Raw genomic sequence first — 17316 nt, 5'->3', positions numbered from 1 at the left:
AGTGGTGATTTATAGACAAAGAATGAGAGGGGTAGAATGATAATAAATTACTTGTTTTTGAAGAAAGGACTTCATACTTTACTGGGATTAAACTGGGACCCCGCTAGTGATGCTTGTAAGAACTATCGATAGAAGTTCATTTTAGTCCTCAACTTAAGTTTTAAACTTGACTTTAAACTTAACTTAAGCTTATGTTTTGGAATGCTCAATTTTAGCCATCTGTTAATTTACTACCTATTCTGGGTTTCGTTCAGAACATTGCGTCGTCATGGATTATAATTAAATGATCATAGATCGACATTGTATTCTAGCAAACTTCCAGCAGGCTTAGTGCAGTGCAGTGGCTGCTTAAGAACACATTCAGAGCCCATGAAATGGCCCTATGGCAGGAGTATTATATCTGGCAGGGCTGAGCTTCGTCTGGTCCACTGTTGCCGTGGCTCTGTAATGCTGTAAGCGCCGCTAAATCCACCATGTTAAGAGCACAAACACAAGTGTTCCCAGAGCCAACGCCGGGGGTTGATGAAAGCTAGGGGCCGTGTGTGCATCTAAACATAGCATATTCGTGGCAATCGAAGAGCGTGATGCTAATCTAAGGAATGTGAAGGTTTCAGGGGTGGGGTGGGGGGGGGGGGCAGTGGGTGCAGGATACCGTGGCACATTTAAACGCAGTCAAAACAAGCGAACAGATGATGTTATGTTATGCAGTCTGCTGAAGTGTTAGATGAGGCATGAGAAGTCTTCCTGACCCATTTCATCTGAAATACACAACAGAATATGGCAGTTCACATTTAGCTCCATGATGCAATATGTAACATGGTATAATGTATTCTTGGGTGTGTTGTTTTGTGTTAATTTCTTTGCGGCCGAAAAAATGACTATTCCATTAACTATCCATCCAACCAAACCAACCAGCCATCTTGTGTTCATTTACGCAACATGGCACCAAGCCATATGATGCTCTTGTTTCCACACATAATTCAGATATCCCAGACGAGCCCCCATTTTGTAATGAACTGGCTCCAGGTCGCAACAAAAAGAGGAGGATACACATGTTTAAATTTAAGAATTTATTGACCAATTCAACAAAAGTAATACAAAAGCAAAAGTTAGACAAAAATATCAGTGTGAGTGGTCAGTAATCGGTATGCAGGTGAATGAATGGATGCATGAATAGTAGTGTTGTCTAAATGAGGAAATGTAAAGGGACAGGTAGAGGTAAGAACAGTGCCAGTAGCTGACAAGCCCACGGTGGTCACACTAGTCACACCTTGTGAATATGCATATGGCTCGTTTAGGCATTTCCATACATCCCTGTACCCCTTACAGGTGTCTCCTGCTAGACAGTTGAAAATCTTACTGGAGAAATGGACCATGTATCAGGACCAGTGCATCCAGAACATCAGCAGACACCCTCCAATCACCGGTAAGTCCTTAGTCCTGCAGTACCAGTGCACCACAAAGGGCCTCACCGTAGACTCACTGTCAGTCTTAATGCAGGGGCATGCTGGAAGATGAAAGCCTGTTCTCTGATGTAAATGGCTAAGCTATCCTGTAAGGAATTGTGTGAGTCATATATGTTTGAAGCAGAGATGAAAGGATACACTGTTTGTCATTAACCTTACATACAGACACCATACAGCCTGATAACAAGCAAAGACAAAACAAAGACCAAAAATAGGCAGAATTTTAGTTCTTTTGACAAAAGTGAACAAATCGATAAAAGCATGGGAAGATGGGAAAGGTAGGGGCGGTAATTGAAAAGAGCACTTATACTGTATATGGGCATTTACCCCCCCCCCCCTCTCTCTTTTCCTCTTTCTCTGTCACCACTCTCCTCCTTCCTTTCTGTTGTGGTCAGGTGTTGTGTGCAACAGAACATTTGACAGGTATGCCTGCTGGCCGGACGGAGTGCCCAACACCACTGTGAGTGTGGCCTGCCCCTGGTACTTGCCCTGGTATTCGGACGGTAAGTGAGATAAGAGCCATGCAGAGTGGACATGTGTGGTGGAGCTGAAGCTGTTGACCTTTGCAGGGTACAGTCCCACTGGACTTGATTGATGACTGAGCTCTTAACTTAGCTCAGCTAAACGATTTGGGGAAAATATTTAATTGCGACTTTTCTTCGACAGAATTTGTGATTTAAATTATTGTTTTAATTATATGATTACCGGTATTATCAACATTGTATTCTGACAAACTTTCAGTAGGCTGAAAGTAATTGTAGTGAATAATTACTTAAAATTAATCTTAGACTGGCGAACTTCAGGAAAAACTCAGGAATCAAGTAGAAGGTACAAAAAAAGGTCTATGGTCTATGTAGGCCTAGCCCAGGCCTGAAAGGCCTAGGTTGGCCTGTAGCCAACTTCTCCTCTCTTCCGCTCTACATCCTTAGTCCAAGTCTAAAAATCTGACAAACCTTGCAGTTTAGTTACTTTTAAATGCTTTAAACAAAGAAGAAAATGGCGCCAAAAACAAGCCCACTTGGTTGGCTCTCCACTTGGCATCAGACACACCTACTCACACCCACTTCACACCTATCCATGCTTATCAGAATAGCATGAGGAGAGATATCATATATATCAGAAATATCACTTATAGAATGTTCCAAACATTCTCACAATCAAATCATTACAATCCTTGTACTGAGACTATCAGAATGATACCAAACATGAATACATTTCCATTTCATGACACATGGATACATTATATCAAGGTAATATCCTTTGTCCTGTAACTGATAGCATTCCATTGGGGGAGGGGATGGTGTCTTTGTTTAAAACCAAGAAGGGTTACATGGCTAACTAAAAGTAGTCTTGAAGTTAAATTATTATCCATTTTAACCATAAATGTATTGCTATCAAGGCTTACAGTAAGAATTAGTACCTCTTCGTGTGGTCAATTATTGCCCCGGTTCTGTAATACTGTACACACTGCTAAATCTGTATAAACAACGAAAAGAATGCACACCCTCCGAGGTGCTGGCAAGGGAAAAAAAACTAAGAAAAATTTGGTCACCGCACACTCTATCTCTTTTTCCTTTTATGTATCCCAACGTTTCGGCCCGACTGAGTGTGCTGTACTGTAGTTTTTTTCACACTACTAAATCCACCATGTTAAGAGCTGCAGGGTACAGTCCCACTGGACTTGTTGGATGACTGTCTAAGCTCTTAACTTTTAACGATTTGGGGAAAATATTTAATTGTGATTTTTCTGACAGAATTTGTGATTTAAGTTTAGCTTCACTTCAAGATTCACTATATAATGCATTACCAATTAAGATAACATGGAAATGTGAACTGCTTTATCTACTAATCCAAGGATGAAGGCAAACATCTACACATTACTTCCAAATAAGATGGGGCACATGTGATTTGGTAGCATGCAGAGCATGGTACCTTTGATTGACGAGCATTATTGTCTGTCAGACAAGGATGACATGAATTTCAAAAAAAGAATGTTTTCAGCTTTACTTTTTTTATTTTCCTTACTAGCTTTACAACAGGCTCAGGCACACACATACACACCATTTCATCATTCCCCTTTTCCTCCTCCCCCCCCCCCCCCCCCACACACACACACACAAAATACACCTTCTTAATTACTGATTTTAATTTATTCTTTTAAGTTGAGCTGGCTCTTGAGCTTAAGAATTTCATTACTTAATAATGTAAAATAATAATAATTTTATAAGTACATAACAATAAAACTACTTGAACTTGAACTTGAACTTGAGCTTGTGCTGAACAAGTCTTAGACCATAGTTGACTCAGTGTTGGAACAGACTTAGGTGACAAAATTCTGGAAGAGTTCTAGATGAAGAGAACAGGCCGAGAGGAGTGATGACTGAGTTCTGGGACAATCCCAGATGATAGAGGACTATGTTCTGATAGTTACTAGGTTATAGTCCTAGGTGACTTTAGGAAGTTAAAAAACAATGTTAGACAAGAGTTTACTAGGTTGTAAAATAGTACATGTGACTTTTGTAAAGGGTGTCTCTGTGTGTCCATTTGCAGTGCGGCATGGCTTTGTGTATCGGGAGTGTGGTGCTGATGGACAGTGGTTGCCAGAGAAGAACACAAGCGAGTGTGAGCAAGATGACCAGCACGGGGCCGAGAGGGTATGACATTATCAACACAACATGAGGTCCCCTCATTCAATTTTCACTTGACCTGAGTTTATGTATCAACTTATGCTCTCTCTCTCTCTCTCTATCTCTCTCTCTCTCACTCTCTCTCCTCTGTGCTGTCTTATCCCCGTTCTCCTCTCTGCTCCTTTCTCTCTCTCTCTCTCTCTCTCTTTCTCTATCTTTCACTCTCTCTTTCTTTCCCTGTGTGTTTGTGTCGTGTATGTGTGTGTGTTTGTGTCGTGTGTGTGTGTGTGTGTGTGTGTGTGTATGACAGCACGGGAAGATCCTCAGTATGTTCCGAGCTATGTACACTGTGGGGTACTCCTTGTCTCTGGGCGCTCTGGTGTTGGCATTGGGGATCCTCATGGCTTTCAGGTAACACTTCATCCTCTGGGACTCCTGAAGCACCATGTCTTAGTCCTTAGAGTCCAATGCAACTTATCCATAAGAGCTGTAGTTTGATTAAAAAAAAAAACAATGCAACTAATCTCAGCTGGTATTGTGGTAGTGTACATCTAAAAAATGAAGCCATCGCTGCTTGTTTTTATAGCTAGCTGGCATGGCTAACCGATTCTTGAGGGCGGCGTATGTATGTCGAATTGCTCTAAAGCATTTTGTGTTTCTCACTCGTTCTCACTTCTCACAAGATTTCCTGATTCACAATTTGCCGGGACGCTAGTGCAGATCTTGCAAGGCTGGTTGAAAATGTTGCATTGTTCCCCTTTAATTAGCAGATGAACAAAGCTGTTTTCTTTTCTGCACGTTTTTCATTGGGCAGGAAGCTTCACTGCACCAGGAACAACATTCACATGAACCTTTTTGCTTCCTTCATCCTGAGAGCGATGTCCATCCTTATCAAAGATGCCTTTATTGAGAGGCCATTCCTCCACATCGGCCAAGACATCAACACTGATTACGAAGTGGACTGGCTGGTCACTAACGAGGTCAGTTGACCCTGACAGAGAGACCCAGACTAAACCGTAACCCTGATCCTAACACTTGCATTTTAATGTTAACCCTCACTGTAGAGTCCTGCCATTGAATTACAAAGAGTGGAATAATAGATAGGTTTTAGATCTTCGTAGATGGCGTCATAATTGCTTTGGCTACTTAAACATAATCATAAATAGGAGTGTATTGTGGCATCTGATTGAGGGCCAGATGTACTAACGCTTTTGCGCCCACTTCAGGCGTATTTATTTCGCAATGTGCGTGTAAAATCATTGCAAGGGATGTACAAACAGGCCGCAATGACGTAAAAGCGCAAACTGCCTGTCGCGGGAGCTGAAAGTGGCAGATTGCGTTTTTAATGTCTTGCATATGCATTCATGGGAGGATCCAGGGGAAAGTGGGAGTTTAGCGTAAAAAGATGGGAGGGGAAGAGTAAAGAGCGCCTAATTATGTATTCCGCGGTATGTACAAAGACTGCTCCTGAAAGCGCACGTCTATTCTGCGCCTAAATACTTCCGCCTTGTAAAAGCAGGTGTTAATCCAAATTGCAATTCAATGCCTCAATAAGAGAACCTTTCAAAGACAACAGAATCGCTATTTAGAGCACCAGTTTTTGTGGTGAAATTATTTGTACTACCAAAAGCAACCTTAACTTTCGTTGGCCTTTCAAATGTCTTACTTTCACTTCCATGTCATTCACTTAAACTTTCCTACTTGCTAGATTTGACCAATCTTCCATAACCTACGTGCACAAGTAGTTTGAGTAGAACTACTGATCTTCATTATCTCCCTGCTTGTTTACATCTCATCATGTATGGTATTATTTCATGATTGCTAAACATTTGATTCTTTTTAATGTTGTCATCAGTTAACTTCATTCAACTGCGCTTGTATGTAGGCGCTGCCATTCAGTTGTGGACGTTCGTAAATTGCGTTTATGGGCGAGGAAAAGCAGAGAAAGGTGCAGTTTACACTAAGGGTTGAACGATTGATAAATACGACGGAAACGTGGGTCTGACAGCGTTCGCAATCTGTGGTGTGTCCATGGCGCTGATAACGATACGTTCGCAAATGTATGTACATCTGGCCCTCTGTGTCTACATGGCTGTTCAATCAGATTTCAGGCAGTTTATGCCAATCAACGTGTTTATATGAGTCATTATCATTCCAAGTAAGCCTTGAATCTGATGGTAATTGGATTACATGTGCCCGCAAGTGTGCACCCACATTAAATTTCAAGTCAAACCTGGAAATAGGATACCAAATGAGCATCATTAGGGCCTGTGTCCACCATCAACCAACCAATGTTTGCGCTGACAGCGCCCTCAACCTCAATTTTAGAGCGCTTCAGTCAAGTGTTTATTGTTGCTAAGTTTTGATTGGTCGATTGGTTGAACAAATTTAAACGTTCAGCGCTCTGAGCGCTGCGGAAAAAAATGGTCAGCGGCGAGGGCTCTTTTCTGCAGAGGGCGCTGAGCGCTGTGAACACTGAACTTCATGGGATTTGTATAGAAAATAGCCGCTGTCGGCGCAAAAAACGTGATTGGTTGACACAGGCCCTTAAGGTTCGTGGTTGGAAATTCTATTAGCAGAAGATTTTCATTCTATTCTTTCTTATTCTCTGCTTCTAAAGTGTGTTGAAGAGTGTGTAGCCTGTAACATGTATGTTTGTGCCATGCTCATGTTTCAGACAGCGGTTGGTTGTCGGGTTGCCGTGGTGATGATGCAGTACAGCATCACGGCTAACAGCTGTTGGCTCCTGGTAGAGGGCATCTACCTGCACAATCTGCTGGTGGTCACGGTGCTCACTGAGAGGAACTACTTCGGTGTCTACCTGTGCATTGGCTGGGGTGAGCTGGATAGTGAAGGATGGAAAGAAATTCCCCATCCTTTTCATGTTATTGATCAAATTAATTAAATGTTTAGCTTATTTAAAGTTTATTTTAATTTTGATATAAGTGATATTGTATTCATTTGTTTGTTAAGACCACCCTGAGAACTGCATTTGGCAATTCAAAGAAGTATATGAATATATTATTATTATTATTATTATTATTATTATTATTAATAATAATAGTTGTAGTAGAAGTAGTAGTAGTAGTAGTAGTGGTAGAAGTAGCAGTAGTAGTAGTAGTAGAAGTAACAGTTGTAGTAATAGTAGTAGTAGTAGTAGGCTAGTAGTAGTAGTAGTAGTAGTAGTAGTAGTAGTAGTAGTAGCAGCAGCAGTAGTAGTAGTAGTAGTAGAAGTAACAGTAGTAGTAGTAGTAGTAGTAGTAGTAGTAGAAGTAGCAGTAGTAGTAATATTAGTTGTAGTAGTAATAATAGATTAGGTGACTAATCTGTGCCATGTTGCTTTTCTCTGTTGCTGACAGGCATCCCTCTGATCTTCGTGTTTCCATGGGTGATTGTGAAGTATCTGTATGAGAATGAGGAGTAAGTGTTCCTCACTTAACTGTCTTGTCGTGCCTTCCCAAGATGTCATTTAGTCTATTGAACAGGCCATTGCAGCTGACACGGACATATTTATCGACCTGTGAACATTTTTCTTGGCACGAGTGCCCACAAGGGTTTATTCTCCTCTCAGCTGTTACTGTCAAATTCTCATATTCCAGAAAAGACATTCCGGAACCCTCCGCCTTATAAGGTCACAGCACAACGGCATTTCAGCTTTTTTAAAAGGGTGCTGCGGTCAACTGGGCAGCACTCTAATGTGTGACATGTTCCGTATGCTCTCTTAACCTGCACTTCGGCAGTTTGGAAAATATATGAATTGACTAGAGTGTGTGTGTGTGTGGCCATGCTTGGGCCAGTTTGGTGAAGTGGCAAATTACACTCGTTGGCATGAGACTGATCCTTAGGCCTCCTAGCAAATGTTATGCCTGGTAGTGGAATAGAGTGGAGTACATGCCTCCGACTGCAGCTAAGGCAGAGCTTAGTGCTCAAGTGATACTCCAGGTAGTGGAATAGAGTGGGGTAGTATAGCCTACACGCCTCCGACTACAGCTAGGGCAGAGCTTAGCGCTCAAGTGATACTCCAGGTAGTGGAATAGAGTGGGGTAGTATAGCCTACACGCCTCCGACTACAGCTAAGGCAGAGCTTAGTGCTCAAGTGATACTCCAGGTAGTGGAATAGAGTGGGGTAGTATAGCCTACACGCCTCCGACTACAGCTAGGGCAGAGCTTAGCGCTCAACACTTTGTTTCATCCCACAATTGTCGCCGTTTGCGACCCGTAATCTCTTTTCCTGCGCGGGGCTCATATCAGGACAGGCGTATGTCCCCGCCTGGCCTGCTGCATTACACTGTATCTCTGCACCTCAATCTCTGTGGCATAGAGTCCCCAGGGTCTTTTCAGAGGCAAACACATCAACACAGCAAACATACACAAAGCATCACAAAACTAACAGGATGAATAAGAACAGCAGATAAGAGCGGACAATACTAATGCCTTCAGCAAGCATCTCATGGCTAATGTTGGTCATTTTAACAACACTAGCTGAAGCCTCAGCACCTGTTATGGACTTTACTGGACTGACACCTAGAACTGTTGAAATGTACATGATAATAAAAAAGGACTTTCAAGAACAACAAACAAATCCAAATACACCTTAGCTGATCGTCTATTTTGTACCAAGGCATTGCTTATTGGTCTTCCTCAGGCAACCCCATCCCCAGCAGCGAGTAGTCTTCCTCGTGTGCTACCTCAACCAGCTAACCTGGCTGCTTCTCCTCTTGCTCTTTTTTCTTCCTTGTTCATAATTTGACCCTGGATGACATAGCTTTTGTCTGATCCTTGGCCCTGTGGACACAGATTAAGGCTCCTTGACTGCCCACACACTTTGTGCTACTTTAACAAATATGAGTCCATTACCAGAGAGAGAGAAAGCAAGAGAGGGAGAGAGGAAGAGAGAGGGAGGGAGGGAGAGTAGGATAGAGACAGTGAGGAGTAAGAGCAGGAGGAAGACCTCAAAACATTTAGAAGAGGGAGCTGTGGTTTGGGACATTTTGGGAAACTTCTGCTCTGTTTGGGAAACTTCTGCTCTGTTTCCTATTAGGAATTGGATGGATGGGAACAACAGTTAGTGGACCCATTTGTACAAATCATGTGAGAAAATATCCAATCAAAGAGTTTCTTTAATGTGTTGACACTCTGCATCATTGCTTGTTTCAGGTGCTGGGAGCAGAACATAAACATGGAGTACTGGTGGATCATACGCTCGCCCATACTTCTCTCAGTGCTGGTGAGAGACAGGAGATACTCTCCTTTCCTCTCTTCTTTTCTCTTTTCCGCTTCTCTCCTCTCAATCCTTTCCTTACAAGCCTTTTTAATGTCTCTCTCTCTCTCTCTCTCTCTCTCTCTCTCTCTTTCTGATGATGACTGTGAATGTTGTGTTTATAATGTGTTTAAAGCTGAACTGTCATGGTTGAAGGTGCCCAGAGATCTGCTCAAGTACTTACCCTCAACCTCTATACCCTGTTTCACTCCGTCGCATTTAGTTAGCTGGTGCTTGCCCCTCGCATTAGCATCCAATACATTATTAAAAAGATCTCCATAATGGATTGCCTGTGGAAAGTAGGTTGTGAGTGCACTAAATCAAGATCACTGTATGACTGTGTTCCAATTCTCATACGTCTGTACTGACAATACCTAATATGAGTGGAACATTAGGTATGGTAAGTACAGAAGTATACAAATTGAAGCCCAGTTATGTCTTCCTCCGTTTGGGGTTGAGGTGATTCTAGTTTGGAGTAGCACAGTGAGACAGACACTGCTGGTTCGAGGAAGCAGAGCTTCCCTCCAGACTTTGAGTCACAAAGTCACTCACAGGGTGATCAACATCGGCCTCTTGTGAAGGCCTTACGTAACGCATGCTTTCCATGGTCATCTTGAGAGGTCCTATCACACAGGAATTCCTGTGTTTGAGATGCCTCTCAGTGCACAGCTCAGTTCCTGCATTCTCAACACGTATCCCACGGAATCACTGTTCACTATTACCACCCCCGCAGCACTATTTTAGGGACAGGTGAGAATGTGGTGTAAAAAGAAAAATATTTTACTAATGGCAAATTTTAATTGCACACTTGCAAAACATTTTGACTTCACCACCATACTTCACCAGGAAAGCATGCCTAAAGCTGTTTTGTCTGACTGTGTTTGCTTTACTCTCTCCAGATTAACTTCTTCATATTCATCCGCATCATTAAGATCCTCGTATCTAAACTGAGAGCACACCAAATGAGATATTCAGACTACAAGTTTCGGTGAGGGCCATTCTTAAATGCTACACAAAAATATTGTTATTTCATATTTGTCATGCTATTCCATATAATGTTGTCTTATTTACATTCAAAAATGTATGTAGTAATTTATACTCATAGAAGTATGTGTGTATTTCTTTAATTGTTGGCTTTTTGAATAACTGGACTGTAACACCTCTCTCATCCACAGACTGGCTAAGTCTACCCTCACCCTCATCCCCCTCCTTGGCATCCATCCAGTCCTGTTCTCTTTCGTCACCGACGAGTCTACCTCAGATCGCGCCTTAGGACTGCGCCTCACCAAACTCTTCATCGACCTCTTGTTCAGCTCCTTCCAGGTCAGGCGGTGACTATCAACACCTCACTGCTACCATCACCACCATCTTACGTAATCTCCCACATGCCCATGTCCACCAAGTCTAGTCTCATAGTGAGCATGCAAGATATCGTCGGTAGGACATTGGTGTCAGTAGTTAACAGCTTAATAATTGTATCATCGTATTTGCAGGTATAAACATTTCTGTCAGATAACTCAGCAAGACTATAATAAGCACAACCTATTAGGGTTTCAGAAAAAACATCATACAAATTTTATCAAATAGGATGAGATCTATTATTTATTTGAAAATGTCACATGTCATATTGCAGACTTTATATCTACACTGTGTTGCAATGATTTGCTTATCTTTCACAAGAGAGTGTCTATATTAATTTAGGATAGAGTGAATGACTCTTTATGCCTGTATCTGCAACAACTAGGCCTTATCAAAATAAGAGGAATAGTTTATTCTAGTACATGAGAGACCCTTAAAGGAAATAAAAAAGATGTGTGTATATCAGTATCAATATTGTCAAATCGGGCAAAACATCCAATATTGTGTATCCCTAAGTTCAGGGTTACGTAGGGTTCAAAGCTGTCATAATCGCAGACAGTATGTCGTTTTTAAAAAAAGAAGCAGCCCCATATGCTCGAGCTCAATGAGCTGTAAAAAGATGTGGCTCAAGGGGGTCGATCTCCTCATCGTGCCCTTTCACTGCGCTCAGACACGAAGACGAGGTGCGGATTCATTATTTTTTATTGTGTCAGGACTAATTAAGCCTAAAAAAAAACGACACACCACGACTTGCCTGACTCATTTCCCAAGTAATAGGCAGCAGAATTGAAGAGGAGCTCAGATGGAATGTGTCGAGCTTCCATCATCCCAGGAGTAGAATTGCCACAATGAAGACGAGTTCATGCACAGGATGAGTGAGAGCGGGGGAATGACTGTTCCTCCAATTCCATCAGGCTTGATGTGATGTGTTAGACATCCATCTGCACAGCTTAGCTCTCTAGTATTTGATGTAAAAGATGCAGAAGAATTCAAGCAATATTCCTTCAATTTGACCTAGTCTACTATCCTACGTAATATTGAGGCCAGACTAGCTCTTGCTGTGTTAATGTCGTTTCTGTCCTGCTGGTCAGGTTTTTCGGTTTAGTCAGTTTCAGAGTGCTTTCAAGGGTAAGCAAGGGGTTTTGTCAAGTCAAGTCAAGTTTTTTTATATAGTGCTTTTCATACACAGAGGTCATTCAAAGTGATTTACATAAACAAAAGCATAAAAAGAAAACATAAAACACACAAGGTAATATACTGTAAAAGCAATAGCAGGGCAATAGTTTGAAAGTGTTAAAATATTGAACAGCAGCATTCAATGGAGATTCTTGCAGTAGTTTTGGATCAGTTTATATTTTATGTGCAAGCACTCTTTAGCTTTGACACACTTCAATTGCTCCCTCTCTCCTGACATCACTTCCTCTCTCCTGCTGTGCCACACTGATGCTATTTGCACTCCATGGTAGTGTCAGAAATGATCCTGTATCATAATAATGTCATTGTGCTGCTAACATGTACACTTTGATGTGTCCACAGGGTCTACTTGTGGCCATATTATACTGCTTTGTCAACAAAGAGGTGAGTGAGTCCCTTGCAATACACATGCTCACACTTTACCTCAAAGATGATGTCACTTTCAGACATGCCCTGTTTCTGGAGGTTTCCTGTTGTATATTTAAGTTTGACTCACACACACATCCGTGAGCTCACAGAGGATCAATCATCTCATCTGTTGTGTGGATTGTGAGAATATCCCAGTGCTTGTCCTAAAACACACAATCTGCCCCATGAATGCTGGTCCTCAGGTGCAGTCGGAGATCCTGAAGAAGTGGAAGCGCTGGAAGCTGGGCCGGAACATCGAGGAGGAGTACCGCCACACGTACAGCCACACGGTGCACCTGCGCGGAGGCAGCCTGGTCACCCAGCCCTCCATGCTGCCCCTGCACTTCCCCGATGTGACCACCACTACCATCTCCACCTCAGCCACTAGCACTATGCTGACCGGCAGGCCCGAGGAGAAGCACGCGCTGGTGGGCTGCCAGAACGGCATGGACCGCCGGACGGCTGGAGGAGGGGCACCATCGCTCTTCGACCGCACCGTCTGCGAGAGCGCACTGCAGGACGATATCCTGTTGGTGGACAAGGCGCAGTGCCACGAGCCCCCACTAGGGAGCAGAGAGAGCAACCTCTGAGAGGGGGAGGGGGTGAGGGAGGAGAGAGGGATGCTGAAGTGTGTTCCTGTAGTGCGATCTGCAGGGTGTCCACCTGCACCGCTTACTCGACCATCACACAAGCACACCTCCTCCAACTCCCTTCCAGCCCCAAGGCAGCCGTGGGTGTGAGACTGGAGGATGGAGCTGAGGGGTCGAGCAAGTTGCCCCTAACACACAAGCGAGCGTGTTGATGTGTGTGTGTGTGTGTGTGTGTGTGTGTGTGTGAGAGGGTGTGTGTGTGTGAGAGGGTGTGTGTGTTTGTGTGTATGAGGGTGTGTGTGTGTGTGTGTGTGTATGTGTGTGTGCCTGTGTTTGTGTGTGTGGGGGTGTGTGTGTGTGTGTGTGTGTGTGTGTGTGTGTGTGTGTGTGCGTGTGTTTGTGTGTATGAGGGTGTGTGTGTGTGTGTGTGTGTGTGTGTGTGTGTGCACGTGTGTTTGTGTGTATGAGGGTGTGTGAGTGTGTGTGTGTGTGTGTGTGTGTGTGTGTGCGTACGTGTGTTTGTGTATGAGGGTATGTGTTTGAGAGCACTGAGGAAGCTCTACCAACTCCACGTCTTCACAGGAGGAACAGGGCCACTGGTGTCCAGTGGTGTCCATCGAATGTTAATCCTTGCATCCCAAGATGTTACGTGCTCCAGACACTTCTGGCTTGTCCAGAATAGATGCCGTCCGAATCTGCTGCATTTACCACATTCATATAAATGTAGAGCGGAAGACTGAAAAAAATAAGCTGTAAAATAATTGACAGTATCAAGAAACAAATCTTATGTGGACAACATGGTTGCAGCTATAAAAAAAAACCTGTGACATTACATGTAGATGTTTCATCAACTTGCTGTAGTAGTGATTTTAAAACACGCATCAACAGTTCAGAAACACACACCAAAACAGGGGGAAAACAAACGACAACAAAACAGAAGAGGACGCTCTCAAAAGACCTGCCTGAAAAGATCATTTTTGAATGGATGGATGGAGACAGAATGGCAGTGGAGTTGAATAGGCCAGAGGACTAACTTGCTAATACCTCTGGTCTCTGGTCCCCACCACCACCGTTACCACTGTCATGCACCCGCTTTTGGTGCTGAACTGAAACTGCACTGGACACTGGACTGGACTGACAGATCTCCCCGGCAGCTGTTTTCTGTCCCCATAGCAAAGAGTCCCTAGAATGTTCTTTCAAGTGTGTGTGTCCAGAGTGGCCGAACAAATCAGTGTTAACACGTCGTCCCCTTTCAATTGCCATCACTTGAGGGGTTGGGGCTTGGCTGGGATCATTTGATTTAGACTAGCTATATGAATTGCTGGGACATTTCTATTTTGTAATATACTGTTTATTGTTGCTGTATTGTATGCGCTGTGTGAGGAGGTTTTGACACCGTATGTGGAGTGGGGGAGGGAGGTCTGAGCCAGTAATGCTGAATGTGTGCCTTTATTTGCTCTGGACAAAAGCCCAGGGGTATGTTTTTGCCATTGTGAAAACAAAAGCAGACCCCTATCTAAAAACGCACCTGGCTACCCACACACAAACACTATAGGACATGCCAAATGCATCCAGAAGACCAGAACACACACAGATCCAAATCCCTGGCTCCCCAAAAAGCAGTGTTGTGCTGTATTTTTTTTTTGTGTCTGATATGTTTCTCTTTCTCTCGTGTGCGATCTAATGTAGTAGTTCAAGCACACGTTTCATCGATGATCGCAGTGATCCTCAATAGTGTGAGGCCACAGGGGGCTAAAACAGAAGTAACAGCAAACACGCGTGACCGATGACCGTCACAGCAAACACGCGTGACCGGTGACCGTCACAGCAAACACGCATGACCGGTGACCGTGCTTGCCAAGCAGTCAGGCTCGAAAGAAAAAATAGTCAGGGCTCTCGTGCATTAGCCTGGCCCCGCCCACCTAGAGTTGGGGTCACAGCATCGTTGGGAAAGCTTGTCACATCCCATTCCTGACAGGGAGGTTACACCAGACATGTAACTGAAGCATTCTGTTCACGGAGCGTCTGCTGCAAGGTTAGCTGCAACAGTTAGCTGTAATCAATAGAACTGGCTACACCAGACGTGACAGCGGCGCATAAAACTAGTCTTCTAAAACTATTTTTACGCTCCATGAAAACAGCACTTCACTTGTGGACGCGGTGTAGAACAGGCCTGAGTAAAGAGCGGCACCCTCCCAGCTTCTAAAAGGAGCTTCATGCAGGTGCCAATCCGGTCCGGTCTGCATCGGGTCCCCTCACAGGTGAGGCAGAGCGCAGATTGTTGGGCATATTTGATTGACAAGAGCTTTTGCATTATTTCTTTCTTTTTTTTTAATCCTACTGTTGAAGTGGAGAGGGGAGGCTACTGTGTCAAATCCAGCTGAACAAATGACGCAGTAGTGAGTTGATCAAAAGTAGATTGGTGGAGAGATGTGGTTGCTGTTCTGTGAGCCTAGTCTGTTACACAGTACCAAGGTCAAAGGTCTTCAGAAGGGTCACCCAGCTTCCTGCAGCATTCTGAGCTGAAATGACCCTTATTTATGAACATATGTAGTGGAGGAGGAGCAGCCTTCCTCCCCTCCTGAAACGCATCACCAAACACGCACGGAGAATGATTCCCAATTACTCTAAGGCTATTTGCACAACCTTCATTTATACTTGTTAAATATGTAGATATTTGCATATGCCGTTGGAGATTTAGGGCTAGTGTCTTCATCTGTGTTTTGAAGTAACTGAGCAAGCTTGAGTGTGTGTATGTGTGTGTGCATTTGGATGTGTATAAATTATCAGTGATGGGGACCTGAAAGTTCTATTGCTTGCTGGCCTGTGTTGTGACAGAGCGGATCTAGGATAATATTGATCGTGCCCAGCAAGCCTGAGCTTGCCCATGGATCTCAGAGGTGCAGTTTGAGTGCTTTAGCTTTCCTCTGCCTTAAAGGCACTATAGACATGGATGACATGTAATAGGGAGTTTTGTTCATGCCACTCTTGGTAATTGTATGTGTTAATTGTTGGCTTCAAAAGAGTAACACTTTTATGAACAAGGAGACAGACCACCACAAGACTTTGGTAATATCTCTGGATTATCAGTGGATCATGAGATTTTTGTTGTTGTTGTTGTTGATTTAAAAAAAAAAACATAAAGCCATCACCAAATGCCTTTCAGGCCTGGGGGGTTGAATGTGAGTCAATGCATTTTATACCCGCCCTTAACTTCTCCCCTTGAAGTTCTCACTTCCCTTTCTGACATCAGTATATCTCATAACCACTACTGATGGCCTGTTAGACTGGCGTGACAGCTCATGGTCCCATTCCACGCGGTCTCACAGAATCTGTGCTAAAACAGACAAATTTGCATCCGCCCGTTCTGTTTTCCCTCTGGCACGCATGACGCCCGGTGGGTCGACAAGACAACAAACCTAGCGCATTTACATCACCAGTGCATCTGTCAAGGAACCGCATCAATCAGAACAATCAACACTATCTGTCTTTCTCTCTCCTATGTTTCTCATTTGCTCTTTTCACCAGTCGATGAATGCCCTTTCCCTGTTGATAAATACCTACAAGGCCAGACAGCAGCACAATTCGCCTTATTCAGGGGGCGGCCATTGTAAACCAAAACATGGCTACAGGGTACACAAACCATAGGATTGTTGTGTTCTATACATTCGCCTGTAGGTGGTGAAAATGCATATAGTCAGCGTACCCTGTAGCCACGTTTTGGTTTACACATACATAATGGCCACCGCCTGAATACGACAAATTAATGCAGAGCCTGGAACGCAAACTTTGGATTCCTTTCCCAATATGGACACTGCTGTACATTACGTTATAATGGAGAGAGCCACTTTCATGTGGCCAAACTTGTGCACGCTGCAGACTTTTCCCACAGTCTGCCCTCAATGGCCCCACTATAATCTAGCAGTCCTTGTATGGGTATGTCACATTTCAGCTGATCCCAGACCTGTACTGATGGCATCTAATAAGGCTGTATGGAGAAACAAAGAAAAAACAGACTTTGCTGTATATAGACATTTCGCTTCCTGTGCTGTTTTGTGTTGATTTTGTCAACATGGTGAGAATAAAGTCATGTACAAACATGTAAATGTCTTTGCATCTCATGAATGTGATCATTGGTACCAACATGCTAATAAACAATGAAGAAAACAAACTGTTCATTGAGAATGTAATGTGCCGTCATCATGCCTGTGCTATCACCCAAAATAGCCATAATTACAATGAAGTTCATTTCAGTTTATGAGATGATACATGAGAACAGTTAATAAACACAAGGTTTGATTAAAACAGTACTTAAAAAGGCTTGTTATGGACTAAAAGTAAATTCAGACAAACATATATATTTTGTTTGACAGCAGTTGAGCAACTGTTGAAACATGTCAGACAGCAATTAT

General features: G+C 43.3%; 1 protein-coding gene across 1 annotated transcript in view; it reads left to right on the top strand.

Annotated features, from left to right (window-relative positions):
- Window positions 1-17035, top strand: part of gcgra (glucagon receptor a) — a 57447-nt gene extending 40412 nt beyond the window's left edge. Inside the window, exons 3-14 of the mRNA XM_076266477.1 lie at window positions 1330-1426; window positions 1862-1969; window positions 4017-4120; window positions 4404-4504; window positions 4908-5073; window positions 6771-6930; window positions 7453-7513; window positions 9251-9320; window positions 10253-10341; window positions 10529-10676; window positions 12249-12290; window positions 12518-17035. Of these exons, the coding sequence (XP_076122592.1) occupies window positions 1330-1426; window positions 1862-1969; window positions 4017-4120; window positions 4404-4504; window positions 4908-5073; window positions 6771-6930; window positions 7453-7513; window positions 9251-9320; window positions 10253-10341; window positions 10529-10676; window positions 12249-12290; window positions 12518-12904 (1533 nt within the window). The 3' untranslated portion in view covers window positions 12905-17035. The remainder of the gene's footprint in view (window positions 1-1329; window positions 1427-1861; window positions 1970-4016; window positions 4121-4403; window positions 4505-4907; window positions 5074-6770; window positions 6931-7452; window positions 7514-9250; window positions 9321-10252; window positions 10342-10528; window positions 10677-12248; window positions 12291-12517) is intronic.
- Window positions 17036-17316: the final 281 nt, after the last annotated feature.

The sequence above is a fragment of the Alosa pseudoharengus genome, unplaced genomic scaffold, assembly GCF_046254945.1.
Source record: "Alosa pseudoharengus isolate Yale_2024_CS ecotype anadromous, Long Island Sound unplaced genomic scaffold, YU_APseudo_1.1 YU_APseudo_1.1_scf_4, whole genome shotgun sequence".
NCBI lineage: Eukaryota > Metazoa > Chordata > Actinopteri > Clupeiformes > Clupeidae > Alosa > Alosa pseudoharengus.
This window is presented reverse-complemented; position numbering and strand designations above follow the sequence as displayed.